This window comes from Bos javanicus, chromosome 13, assembly GCF_032452875.1.
Source record: "Bos javanicus breed banteng chromosome 13, ARS-OSU_banteng_1.0, whole genome shotgun sequence".
NCBI classification, from domain to species: Eukaryota; Metazoa; Chordata; class Mammalia; order Artiodactyla; family Bovidae; genus Bos; species Bos javanicus.
Genome location: NC_083880.1, coordinates 32189740 through 32204685, shown reverse-complemented (window position 1 = coordinate 32204685; position 14946 = coordinate 32189740). Strand labels below are relative to the sequence as shown.

Here is a 14946-nt window from a genome sequence, read left to right as displayed (position 1 = left end):
GAGAAAACCAGCCCTGCCAGTATTAAAATGTATTATAAGGTTTTAATAATTAAAACCACATGGTAGCAGCACATGAATAGATACATACCAATGGGACAAAAGAGAATTAAAAAAAAATCCAAATACATAAAGCAATGTAATATATAAAAGTAGTATTTCAAATTAGAAAGGACAAAGATCATTCAATAAATGGTGCTGAAATTTTGAGGTAGCCAAAGAGAAAAGAATAAATTTAGAGCCATACCTCAAACTACATAATAAATTCCAAATAGATCAAAGACTTATATGTAAAAAATGAAATCACAACTACGAGAGACTTTGGAAGACAGTTTGCCAGTTTCTTACAAAAGCTATGTACAGCCCTATCATATAATCCAACAACCATGCTCTTTGGTATTTACCCAGTTTTTAAAAATCTATGTTCATACATACAAACAAAAAAACTGCACATGCTTTTACAGCAGCTGTATTCACAATCACCAAAAACTGGAAGCAATCAAGATATCCTTCAATAGGTGAATGTATAAACAAACTACAATACATTCACATGAGGAAATACTATTCAGAAATAAAAAGAAACGAGCCAGCAAGCCATGAAAAAAATATAGATGATGCTTAAATGCATTTTGCTAAGTAAAGAAGCCAGTCTGAAAAGGCTATACACACTATATGCTCCTAATTGTACATCTTGGAAAAGGGGAAATTACAAAAATAGTTTAAAAAAAAAAAAAAAGGTGGTTGCCAGAGGTTCAGAGAGAAAGGAGAGGGATGAACAGGGGGAACGCAGGACATTTTAAGGTTGGTGAAGCTACTCTGTGTGATTCTGTAACAATGGATGCATGTCTTTATGGACTTGTCAAAACCCATAAAACTGTACAGTATACAGTGAGCCTTAATATAAACCACAGACATTGGTTAATCCATGGACAGAGGAGCCTGGAGGGCTACCGTCTATGGGGTTGAAAGAGTTAGACGAGACTTAGCAACTAAACCACCATCACTGCCACCACCACACTGATTCATTTCTTATAATATATACCACACTAACGCAAGACGTTAATAATAGGGGAAACTATATATAAGGGGCAGAGAAGGCAATGGCACCCCACTCCGGTATTCTTGCCTGGAAAATCCCATAGATGGAGGAGCCTGGTAGGCTGCAGTCCATGGGGTCGCTAAGAGTCGGACATGACTGAGCGACTTCGCTTTCACTTTTCACTTTCATGCGTTGGAGAAGGAAATGGCAACCCACTCCAGTGTTCTTGCCTGGAGAATCCCAGGGACGGAGGAGCCTGGTGGCTGCCGTCTATGGGGTCACACAGAGTCGGACACGACTCAAGTGACTTAGCATAGCATAGCATAGCATTAGCATATATAAGGGGGGGGGGTTATGGAATTCTTTGTACTATTGGCCCAATTTTTTTGTAAATCTAAAACGCTACTTTAAAAAACAAAGTACGTTAATCATAAAACAAAAACTGAAACTGTAAAGAAAACATGAGATAGTTCTACTAAAACCTTAAAGAAGGAAAGTCTGTAACTCAAAATTCTAAAAACCAGAAAACTGGTTAAATTCAGCTATATAAAAATCAAAAACTTCTAAATGGGAAAACAAAGTCAAATTAACAATGGAAAAAATATACACATAATTCATATAACAGATGAGGTATGTATAAAGTCCCTAACACAGATAATAAACAGTCAATAAATGAAAGACTTCAAGACTTAAGGCCAGTCAACTGAGGGTATGACTGTCACAAAACAAAACATTGGAAGACATCTGTTTTTTGACCTGAAGCTGCCCTTCTAATCTGAAGACACCTAGGTCAGAGATTACTTTTCCCTTAAAAAACAAACAAACAAACAAAAATCAAGACATATTCTATCAACCTCCAGTTAAAGCCCAAAGATAGTCAAAGTCCAGGTCCTGGACAACATAAAGCCAATGAAAAATATTTTTAAAAAACTCTTTCCCAAAGGCTTATATTCATATTTTTCACGAAATATCAACACCTATCATTTTCTTCTTCTAATTGTATGTGAATAAATAAAAGACTATCTAAATAGATCCCTTAGCCAAGTACAGAGAAAAGTTTATCATGTTTTCCACTCTCAGTCAACTGTATTTTGGTCTAAGCAAAGATGGTTAAGATTTAAATAATAGCACAAATTAATCTGGATGTCAATTACAAAATATTAATTTTTTATTGTGGATAATCAATACTTACTCTCACATTTATTTTTTTACATATGAAATTAAAAACAAATCAATAAAAACTAACAGACAAAAGCTATGTGAAGACACATTAAAGAAAACTGCTACTATTATTCTGAAAGTTCTCTTGATTTTGAACAGAGACTTTTCAGTCTATCATATGACCTCACTGGCTAAGCATTTTTCAGTACTTACTCAGACACTGGAACTGCACACTAAACATCATGTGAATATCTTACAAAGTCAGAAAAAAAAATTTCAGTTTTAAGTCCAGCATATTCAAACACTTTAGGGTGACAGGATATTAAGGAATTAAGTAATTACAAATGTTTATTGCCTATCAATATGGGAAAATTATTTTTGTATTTGTATAAAGGAACAATAGAAAGATACAAAGGAAACAGAAATGGTTACCTACAGAGGATGGGGGAGAGAAACAGGGACAGGAGTTATTTTCTCAATATTTACCTTTTTAAAGTTATTTTAATGTTTCAGCCATGTGAGTAACTATTTTTGAAACAAAAAAGTACATATTTCATATAAGCATAAATATTTCTATAAATCAACAAACAAATACACAGATATGTGTGGTTCAAAGAGGAAGAATTAAGGAGCGTTTTCTGAAAGACTGCTGGAACCATGTTCCTGGGTCACAGTTCTCTGAGTAAATGCAATTTCACAATAATTGGCTCTTCATTTCCCCTTAGAACTTGAGAATATTTTTCCAAATGACCACAATTCCAAAACAGTTTACAAGAAAGAATTTTTTTTCTTTTAAAAAGGGCCGAAGGATTTTAAAATATTATTTTCTTAGGGGATAAACACTTTACTATAAGTTATTTTATTTATATACTAAATAATTCTACAATATATTGCTGGTAACAAATCATTTTGATTAAAATAAACAAATCTTACAAAACAGAAGTGCTTTTCTTAAAGTTCCCTCCCCCTTCCCTAAATCCAACCTCTTAAATAGATCTGTACATTTTATGAAATCACAGATTAACTCCGTATGACAATGTTTTAAAAAAAAAAAAACCTAGACTGTTGCCTAGTACACGAATAACCTTATGAACTTCATACTTCAACCTGCCCTGTCTACACCAGTCTCAGGAAAACGCACGCCCACTTTCCCTTTCACACCAGTGACACGTTTCAACCTTTTCTAAAGCACACCAAGTACTCAGAATGCTTCACCAACAATCTACAATACTTATGTTCAATATTCGTATGCTACCATCACCAACCCATACTAAACATATCTAGGTTCCTAGACAATATAAACCCTATCTCCATGAGTTTTCCATATACCTAATTATAAAATGATTAAAAACAATTAAAACAAAACTGTAAATGGTTACTAGGTTCAAGGCAAGAGGGGAATGGTAAGTTGTTTGACAAGCAGAGTTCACCTGAGATGATGAAAAGTTCTGGAGATGGACAGCGGAGATGATCTCATAATAATGTGAATGTACTGAATGCCACAAACTTAGATCAAAGAAAATGTTTTCATGTATAATAATACATTTGTCTTTATAATAATGCAGCCATAAAATATTTTTATTGCTTTTTATGGAGAAAGGGACCTAGGTAGACAAAAGTGCTGAGGGCCCATGAAAATCAAAATGTGGCCCTAATGCTTATTTCCTACTATTAAGTCAAGGCACAGCAAGAAGGTGAAAATATAACCAGATATGTATGTAAAACATTATTTGAAAGAGGAATCACACACATAAACAAACTTTGTGGGTTTGCATTTTTTGAACCCTAGTGAGATTACAATGGTATCTCAACTATTATATAGTCTTTTTCAAACAATTCTTTATTAAAAAGAGCTAGAAAGAGATATCACATTTATATAAACATATAACTGCATGAAAATTAATGTAATGAGACTTTAAAGGAACCAGAGAGCAAGAACTTACTATTAAGGAAGAAAAAATAAGTGAAAAGGGAAAAGAAAGAAAGAGAAAAGGAAAAAAATATTAATAAAAAACAAAAAGAACCACCCCTCTATTTAAATTAGCAAAGCTGAGAACATTTCCCCAGTAAATTCACAGATTTGGCACAATGTCAATTAAAATCTCCAAAGGGTAACAAAATATTAAAGAAAAATACTGAGAGAGAGAATGCCCTCTCAAGTAAATACGAAAAAAGTTTAAAATGAGCGTGTATCTAAACCTACTGATACTAGATAACAACAAAATACAAATAAAACACAACTGTTTAAAGCAACAAATTAGTACATTTTAAATACATATCTAGGTTCTTAGACAACATAAACCTGACCTGAGGACAACACGGATGGAACCTTGAGGGCACTGCACTAACTGAAATAAGACAGAAAGACAAACACTGTCCGATCTCACTGGTATGTGAAATCTAATATGATCAAACTCACAGAAACAACAGAGTGGTGGTTGCAGGAGGGTGGAGGGGTGGGCAAGGGGTGGCAAAATGAGTAAAATGGGCCAAAAAGTGCAAACTTTCAGTTACAAGATAAGTAAGTTCTGAGGGTGTAATGCAGAGCGCAGAGAGTATGGTTACAATACTTGGTTGTATGTTTGAAAGTTGCTGAGAGAGTACATCTTTTCACAGTTCTCATCACGAGAAAAAAACAGGAAATAAAATTAACAAATTAGAGTTTCTAATAATAATGTTAGTTGCAGAAAAACAAATTGATCTCTTTAAATCCTCACAACGTATCATATGGGATTTTTAGATGGGTTCAAATTTATTTTTTAACTAGAAAAATATGGAACATTTCTAGTCATGAAAGGGAGTTTGTCTTTTTATTTCAAGCCACTAACCACATTATTATAAAAAGCATCTCCAAAATGAAGAACACCAAACTAAAGATAAAATGAAAACTGATGGGGTGAAGAGAGGAGGGGACTTTCCAACTGCACTGCTAGATAAAAGCTTTATCTCCAAAACACACAGGGATGGAGCTAGGTGGATACCTCATCCTCAACAAACTGTCAGACAATATCACTTTAATCAAAAAGAAGCAGAGGTGCACCCACTTACCCATGCTCCAGATACTATTAAAAACACTTTGCATGTAGTAACTAATCTCACACTCACCATAAACCCTCTATGAAAAAGATACTGTTTTTATTCTCAAGTAGCAAACTAAAGTTACTATATCCACCGGTGACATAGCTAAGCAGTCAGAGCAGGGTCCCAGCCCAGGCATCTCATCCCAGAGGCCATGCCCTCAACCACTAGGCTATTTGCTTTCCTCTGCATAACAAGCTACAAATCTACATCTACTGGACATATATAAATTACTATTACACAAGACAAAATTCAAACAAGAATGGTTTTGATAGCGTGCTTTGAGGATTTAGATTTTCAGTCATTGGGGTAAGGAAAGGCTTTATGGAAGAAATAATATCCACAGTGGGTCTGGAGGATATGAGACACCACTGAGAATGGAGATGAGACTATTCCCCACTGAAGGAACAGAGGGACCAAAAGCAATACAAAAAGCTGAAAAGCACTGGCAACTCAAATATCTGAGTTGAAAAGAATGTGTTGTTGCTGTTTAGTTACTAAGTCATGACGGACTCTTTTGCAACCCCCTGGACTATACAGCCCATGAGGCTCCTCCATCCATGGGATTTCCCAGACAAGAACACTGGAGAGGGTGACCATTTCCTCCTCCAGGGGGATCTTCCCCATTCAGGGATCGAAACTGCATCTCCCGCATTGGCAGGTGGATTCTTTACCACTGAGCCACCAGGGAAGCCCATTGAAAAGAATAGTGAGTACAAAAGAAGTAAATGAAAAATAAATGATTCAGAGGCCTAAGGAGGTTACTAGGCTTAATTCAGTGGAAGGCAGAGGAGTAACATGGTCAGAGTTGTCACATGACAACTGGTTATAAAAACTGGACAGAAAAAGACAGAAGGAAGTGACAGAAGGTTAATTCACTAGTCTAAGCATGGTTAAGGATGGCTCAAGTAAAGTGCAGTCAACAGAAGCAGAGAAAAAGGAATAGATAAGGAACATGCAGCAGCTACTTGAACTTCAATTAAATTAAGGAAGCAACCAGGCCGGAAAGTACAAGACTGAGGATACTAAAATACAAAGACAACAAAGAGGATGGATGAGACCACGCTTGGAGCCATGACTTTGGGAGCCTGCCAGGAGGAGCACATTATAGGCTAAAAAGACCTCAAGTGAAGGGGCAGAAAGGCCTTAAAGACAAACTTTCCTGCCTAATCTGACCAAGTTCAGGAACTTAACTAAGGAGACTCTATGACATCAACATCGTGAGCGAGATCATGGATCAAACTGACAGAATTCAGTAAGAAGCCGACTGCAGGGGCGAACCTGAGGTTTTAAGCAGAAATGAGAATAACCTTGTCATTAACAGAGGTGAGGACAAAGGAGGGAATGGAGGTCTAAAGCAAAAAGGGACATGAGTTCAGGGTTCTAGGTGGTGAGATTGAGGCTTATAACATGGGATATTCTGAAATTATGCTGCATCCATGGGAGTAGTACTTGAGTAAACAGAATCAGAGCTAAAAATATAGAAGTCACATAAAGATACTTGGAAGCTATGAGAGAAAAAAGAAAAAGTGCTGGGTAAAAAAAAAAGGATCAGAGAAAGTTTAAGGAACTATGTCTATTTAAAAGGGATTGAAGAAGAGCCTGGGAAGGTACCATCAGAGGGTTAATACTACAACCAGGAGAATCCAGCATGATTTAGCAGCGCTCTCAAACATTCTTCACAGGAAAGTATATAAATAAGACATCGTTCGTGTGGCACAAAGAGATAAACGTGGCTACTCATAACTGGACGTTATTAGCCCAGGAGTGGAGGAAACCATTACTCTATATACGCCTTGCAAACCACTACTCAGTTAATCCACTTGCTGCACTGTTTAGAAAGTCCTGTATTACCAAAAAGTCTGTAGGCCAAAAAGTTTACAATTCTATTTCCCTAAACTGTCTCTTTCCGTAGTCAATGATTAGTTGAGTCGAATGTGAAGATGTGACAAAGAAGACAAGAATACAGAAATAACCAAAAAATTTGGTATCTGAGAAATCAGTGATGACTTTAAATATCAGTGGGAAAAGGAACAACCTAAATACCCATCAGCAGATGAGTGTGGATAAAGACTGGTGTCTGTATATAATGGAATATCACTCGGCCCCAAAAAAGAATAAAATAATACCACTTGCAGCAACATGGATGGACCTGGAGATTATCATACTAAGCCAAGTAAGCCAGAAAAAGACAAATGCCATATGATACCACTTACATGTGGAATCTAAAATATGAAACAAATGAACCTATATATGAAATAGAATCAGAGACACAGAGAACAGGCTGGTGGTTGCCGAAGCGGAGGGGATGTGAGGGAGGGATGGAGTGGAAGTTTGGGATTAACAGATGCAAACTATTATACAGAGGATGGCTAAGCAACAAGGTCCTACTGTGCAGCACAGGGAAATATACTCAATATCCTGTGATAAACCACAATGGAAAAGAATATGAAAAATATATATAGGTAAAAGTGAATCACTTGGCTGTAGAGCAGAAATTAACACAACATGTAAGTCAACTATATTTCAATAAAATTTCTTTTAAAAAATCAGTGGGAAATACTAGATTTTAGGAGACAAATATGGACAAGGGTGAATAATTAAAATATCAATACTGTTACTGGTCATGCTGTCCCTACTGTTACAAGGAGAACCTAAACAAGATGATTCCTCAAATCTTACTAGTGAAAACATTCTTTTTTCAAACCAAATTGTGATTGTAGTAATAAGCTTTACCTTCTAACTCCAGTTTTATTCCCATTAATAAATAGGACGAAAAAATAAAAATCCTTTGAAACCCTGCAACACTTACCCAGTGCGAGACTGACCGACTTTATCACAAATATCCAAAATGAGGCCCCAATCCTCAGCAGTATTCATCTCACTGGTTGCTTTCTCTGTATATTACAAGAAGAAATTGCAGAAACATTATTTCTAAAAAGTCTTTAAGCGGTAAATGACTACATTCAAATTACCAAACTGTAGTATAACCAAGGACCAACAAATCACAAGAGCTATCAACATCTGGTTAATGAAATATTTAAGTCTATCTTTAAAAAGAGGTGGGTACCTTTGTCACCTATCACAATTATTTTCCCCACTTCATTTGTTTGTTACTTGGTATTTAAAAAAAAGGGGGGGCCACTGATTTTTTTTTATAAAAATGTACACACACACAGGTCTATCCCTATCTGCACACAGAAAGACCAAAATAAAGAACTCTTTCATGATCAATAGTTAATAGTTAGCTTCACTAATTATTTACAACTGTGGCTTCCCTGGTGGCTCAGACGGTAAAGCGTCTGTCTACAATGCGGGAGACCCAGGTTGGATCCCTGGGTTGGGAAGATCTCCTGGAAAAGGAAATGGCAATCCACTCCAGTACTATTGCCTGGAAAATCCCATAGACAGAGGATTTGCATAGTTAATTCACAGTTAATTTACATAGTTAATTCTTAGCTTTACTTGCCCTCGAAGGAACATGACAAAGAACATGTCTCTATCAAAATGTTCCAGGGAATTAAATTAACTATCTATTTGTTGAGTTTGGATTCTGAGAAGTAGGGTGGAGGGGGCACTGAACAAAAGAAAACCAAGTTTTAACTGAATATTTTCCCTTAAATCTAAACTTGACAAGTTAAAATAAAAAAAGCCAGAGGTATGGCAGATTAAACCAAATCATTAATTTAGACCCCTTTCTTCATTACAATAAAGGAATTTTAATGAAAACACACAAGGATAAGGAAAACATGAGAAGCAGTAACAGCAACAGTATCTCAAAAGCTACAGAACAACACTGATCCATGGTAAACTACTGAGAAGACCCAAGAAAGGTGAACCATGTATTGTTAGTAAGAAAAAAAGCTTAAGAACTAGTCTGTTGAATCCTCAGGAAATTCAACTATTGCAATTGAGAATGAAGAAAAAGAGCACTTCCAAGTTAGCAAAATGGGTTAATGCTGTTTGAAATGTAGGCAGGCTCTATTTCCTCACTCAAGGGCTCTAGCAATATCACTTCCCTATTCCGAGAAAGTGAGTGATGGTTTACTTTCTGTAGGTAAAGCAAATTTTTTCTAGACAGGGAGACACCAGGTATAGTTGAGACTTAGGCAGCAAAAATAAGGAATTCCCCACCCCCCAGTTTTCCAGTCTGGCATGTAAGCAGCTTGGATGTATTCACTTCATCCTAACAAGTAAAACACTGAACAAAGTGAAAAATCAACGACTCTTCTTAGAGCCCTCAGAAGTGAGGTCACAAGGCAAACTGATGCCCCCAAATTAGACATACAAATAGGCAGATACACAGAACCACAACTTAACAGAGCAGAAGCTCATCAGCACAAACATCACCAGGAACCAGTACCAGGGGAGGAAAATCTACACTGAAATTATCAAACTGCTGGAGGCTAAGTGTGCACAAGTCTGAGTTAAAACGCCAGAAAAGAGGCGGCTTAGAAGACTTCCCATACTTTTGTGAGTTTCAATTCCACCGTTCTTTCAGGTTCTCAAGGTGAACATCACAGAAAATTTCCCCTATTTTTCCAGCAGGGGGAGAGAAACTGACCATTCTGAAATACACCAGAGTATTCTCTTCCTAAAAAATCCTACCCTCAAGAGAAATTATTTTATCAGTCTTAACCAACTAGTGTTTTACCAGAGATTAACCCAACTGTGGGAAGAGAAATCCCAAAGCTAGCTTGTTCCAGCCTTCCACGTGGGAGAAGGGGAATATCCAACTCCAGCCCACTGGAGCCATCCCATTCCACCAATGGGATGAGCAGGGGATGGACACTGAGAAGCATGTGAGAATTCAAACCCCAGGGGCAGAGAGGCTCACTGAGCCCAAATCCCAGGACAGTCGGCACCTGATCATCACACCACTAAAGGCGGGTGTCCCTTCGTCTAGTATATCATATCCAGCTGCTGACAAGTCACACTATAAGGCAAAGAGCACAACTGGAAGGGTATCAGAGTAGCATCAGAACCAAACTCAGACATGAGAAGGATGTTGGAATTATCAGACCAGAATTTTTAAAGAACATGACAATATGCTAAGAGCTCTAAATGGAAAAAGGAGGTAATATGCAAGAACAGATGGACAATGTAAGCAGAGAGATGGAAATTCTAAAAACGAAATATTAGAGATCAAACAATAATATAATATAAATGAACATCCTTGGATGGGCTTATCATCAGTCTGGACACAGCTGAAGCAAGAATCTCTGAACCTAAGGACATGTCACTAGGAATTTCCAAAACTGAAACGCAAAGAGGAAAAAGTGATGGAGGGAGGGGGCCGGAGCAGGGGGGTGGGGGCACTGAAACAGATTATCCAAGAGCTGTGGGAAACTATAAAAGCTGTGACAAAGGAATCACTGGAATACCAAAGAAGAAAGAGGAAAAGAAAAAGAAGAAATATTTGAACCAAATATGATTCGGAATCTCCCCCAAATTAATGTCAGACGCCACACCACAGATCCAGGAAGCTCCAGGAACACCAAGTACAATAAATGTCAAATAAAGAAACAAACCCTCTACACGTTGGCATATCAAACAGCAGAAAATCAAAAATAAAGCGGAAAAAAAAGAAGCCAACAGATGTAGAGAATGGATTGGTGGACACAACAGAGGAAGGAGAGGGTGGGACAAATTGGGAGAGCAGCCTTGTCTTTATACACTACCATCTGTAGAGAGACGGCTAGCGGGAAGCTGCTGCGTGACATAGGGAGCTCCACTCGGCGCTCTGTGAGGGTTAGAGGGCTGAGACTGGGGGGTGGGAGGTGGAAGGGAGGCCAAGAGGGAGGGGGTATATGCATACTTTTAGCTAATTCCCACATGTTGCCATTCAGCAGAAACTAAGAAAACATTGTAAAGCAATTATTCTCCAATTCAAAGATTTTTTTAATTAGAAAAAAAGAAGCCAGCAGAAGAAAACACCTTACCTATTCAGAAGTAAACAGAATGATTATATCTGACATCTCAGAAACCATGCAAACAAGTAGAAAATGGAATGAAATAGTATTGAGAAAATAACCACCAACCAAGGATTATATATCCTGTGGAATTATCCATAAGGAAAAGACAAAGTCTTTCTCAAATAAAGAAACATCAAGGGTATCTGCTGCCACTAGACTGGCCTTACAAGAAATGTTTCAGAAGTTCTTCAGGGAGAATATAGGAGATATGCATACATGAATGTGTGTGTGCGCAGGCATATGTATAAATGAAATGAAGCACAGCAAGGACACCAGGAACAAAAGAGAGAAATTAGGAATGTGAATATTTTGTTACTAGAAGGTGAGCTGTACTATCACTGAAGTGGCACAATGTTATTTGAAAGTGAACTTGGACTAGTTGTAAATGCATATATATATTGTAAACTCTTAGGCAGTTACAGAAAGTAGAAAAATATATATAACTAATATGCTAAAAAAAGAAAATGGAATCATATAAAATATTCAATTAAAACTCCAAAGGCAGGTCGAAGAGTATCAGAAACAGAAATAAAATACAAGGGTTACAACTAGAAAATTGTAACAGGTATGGTAGATGTTTATCCAACAATATCAATAATCACTTTAAATGTTAATGGTCTAAATATAGGCAGAGATTGTCAGAGTGATCAAAAAATAAGATACAATTAAATGTCATTTACAAGCAACCCACTTTAAATATAAAGACACACATATAAAGTAAAAGGATGGAGAAAGAAACAGCATGCTGACACTAATCACAAAGAAGTGGGATTAGTTATATTAATGTCTGATGAAGCCAACTTTGGAACAAGGAAAATCATCACGGACAAAGGCATTACATAATAAAGAGGTCAATTCTCAGAGAAGACAAAAATCCTTAACATACATGTGCCTAACTAGAGAGTGTCAAAGTAACTGACACAAAAAATCATGTGAACTCCAAAGAGAACTAAGTCACTAAGTCATGTCCAACTCTTTTGTGACCCCTGTGGACTTTAAGCCTGCCAGGCTCCTCTATTCATGAGATTTCCCAGGCAAGAACACTGGAGTGGGTTTCCATTTCCTTCTCCAAGGGATCTTCCTGATCAAGGATCAAATCCACATCTCCTGCATTGGCAAGTGGGGGTCTTTACCACTGAGCCATCAGAGAAGCCCCTTGTTGGTTTACTCTATACCTAAAACGAGGTTACTATAGACTAAGTCTTTCAAGACCTAAAGTTCTTGTCACTATGAAACAGCAACATACCAAGAAAGTCCAGAACACCTGAACTGATACACTATGTCACCATCCGCACCAGTAGAAAAGATCTGTGTCTGGAGTATTTTCTCTTTTGCCTCTTTATTGGAATCCTGAGAAAGTCCACCAGCAAAAAAATGAAGCAAGCAAGATGCAGCTACAAGTAAAAGAATTTCTAGACTCACTAAATTGTTTTAAGTGAGCTTTAACCATGAGGGGATCTGTATTAATTCAAGAAACACCAGAGAGCTAAGAAAATTTTGAGCAAGGAAACAATCTGATCAGAGTTTGACTTTTAGGGGAAAAAACATGAATCTGCTGCCAACATGTAAAAAATAGTTTGGGAGAGGGAAAAGAAGAAACTATAATGAGAAACTTAACATAAATCTGGAGACAAAGTAAATGAGCTACTTTGAAAGCAAATGATGAAATGCTGTTTAATGTGTTCTCACTGGCAGGTGTGCCAAGATGGTAACAGTAAATTGACCTGTTTAAGCTTCCATAACTGTAAATCCCTTAAAAATAACAACTTCTACTTTGGGTAATTCTTTGAACATTCATGTTTTCAGTCTAAACGCTCAATAAATGCTAAACTTGATCATACAACTGCAATATGAATCCATAAGGGTCACAGAAACATAGACCTTTAGTAACATCTATTTCAGTTTTTTTTTTCAAATTTTACTTTTCAATGCAGAAACCCTCTACAAGTTAAATCTAATGCTAGCTACCTGGAGTTAGCACACACTTCACAGGTTGAAGGTACAGGACTTCAAGTCTCCCCTCACTTCAGACACAAGAAACAAGCTCTGGGCTTCCCAGGCCACATGCATTCTGACCAACTGGCTACAGATTCAGGGGTTTCCACTATCCCCTTGGGTTCACTGATTCACTATAACCACTTTCAGAATGAAGAAAATCACCTATAATTACAGTTTTATTATAAAATATACAAATGTCAACCAGCCAAAGGAGAGATACGCATTGTGCTGGGCCTGGGAGGAACTCAAAAGCAAAGCTTCTGCACCCTCAGGACTCCTCATCCTCCTGGCATGTCACTGTGGATCACCTACCAGGAAGCTCAATGGAGGCGGGGTGTCCACGGTTTTTATTGGGGTTTCATCAAGAAGGTATTGTTGACTGAATGAGGGGCCGCCTCCTGAAACTCCATCTCCAAGCCTCCTACTCCTTTGTGGAGGTCCAGTTGATACTATGTGACTCAAAGCACCAGCCATCTAATCACAAGATTAGTCTTTTTGGAGCGATCAGCCCCCATACTGAGTGATTTTACTAGTATAAACCAAAGGACTGTCCCAGGAACCCACCATAAATATGAAAGATGCTCCTACCACTTGGGAAATTCCAAGGATTTAAAGGTTCCCTTCTCTGGGTGATCTAGGTTCCATCTCTGGGTTGGGAAGATCCCCTGGAGAAGGGGAAGGCTACCCACTCCAGTATTCTGACCTAGAGAATTCCATGGACTGTACAGTCCGTGGGGTAGCAAAGAGTCAGACACAACTGAGCGACTTTCACTTTCACTTTTCCCTGGTGGCTCAGATAGTAAAGATTCTCTGACTGCAATGCAGGAGACCTGGGTTTGATCCCTGAGTTGGGAAGATCCCTTGGATAAGGAAAATGGCAACCCATTCCAGTATTTTAGCCTGGAAAATCCCATGGACAGAGGAGCCTGGCGGGCTACAGCCCATGGGCTCAAAAAAGAGTCAGACACGACTGAGTGACTAACACTTTCCAGAAAACATGGACAAAGATTAGTCAAATCCTTTATTATTCAACCATTTCTAAGAAAAATTTATCTTAAAAGAAACCCAACGTGTGAAGTAAATCCAAGGGGAACTGCTCTGAGGAGTCCCAGAACCTTGCCCCATTAAACCCCCAAACCATTTGACACCCAAGAAGACTGAGTGAGTCATCCCGAACAAGATCCTCCAGTCTAACATTTACAGTCTGCAGATTCAGCATCCATAGGTCAAAACTGTCAGAAAAAGAAAAATTCCAAACGGTCCCCAAAAGCAAAACTTGAATGTGCTGTGCATGGGTGACTATTTACACAGCACTTACACTGTATTTACAACTATTGACATAGCATTTACGTATTACTGCTGCTGCTGCTGCTGCTGCTGCTGCTAAGTCACTTCAGTCATGACTCTGTGCAACCCCATAGATGGCAGCCCACCAGGCTCCCCCGTCCCTGGGATTCTCCAGGCAAGAACACGTATTACTAGGCATTACAAATAATCTAGAGATGATTTAAAGCGGTGGTCCCCAACTTCTTTGGCACCAGGGACCAAGTTCAGGAAGGCAGGGGTGGGGTGGGGATGGTGTGGGGGTGATTTAAGCACAGTACATTTATTGTGAACTTTATTTCCATTATTAATACCTCAGCTCCATGTCAGATTATCAGGCATTAGATTCCAGAGGCTGGGGACCCCTGACTGAAA

At 38.0% G+C, this 14946-nt stretch overlaps 1 protein-coding gene across 2 annotated transcripts in view; it reads right to left on the bottom strand.

Annotated features, from left to right (window-relative positions):
- The window catches only part of STAM (signal transducing adaptor molecule), a 69398-nt gene that overhangs the window by 45182 nt on the left and 9270 nt on the right, over positions 1-14946 (bottom strand). Inside the window, exon 2 of one of the 2 annotated variants that reach the window (XM_061436153.1) lies at positions 8088-8172. The exons of the other annotated variant lie outside the window; for it this stretch is intronic. Coding sequence (XP_061292137.1) covers positions 8088-8172 — 85 coding nt within the window. The remainder of the gene's footprint in view (positions 1-8087; positions 8173-14946) is intronic. 2 annotated transcript variants of the gene reach the window in all.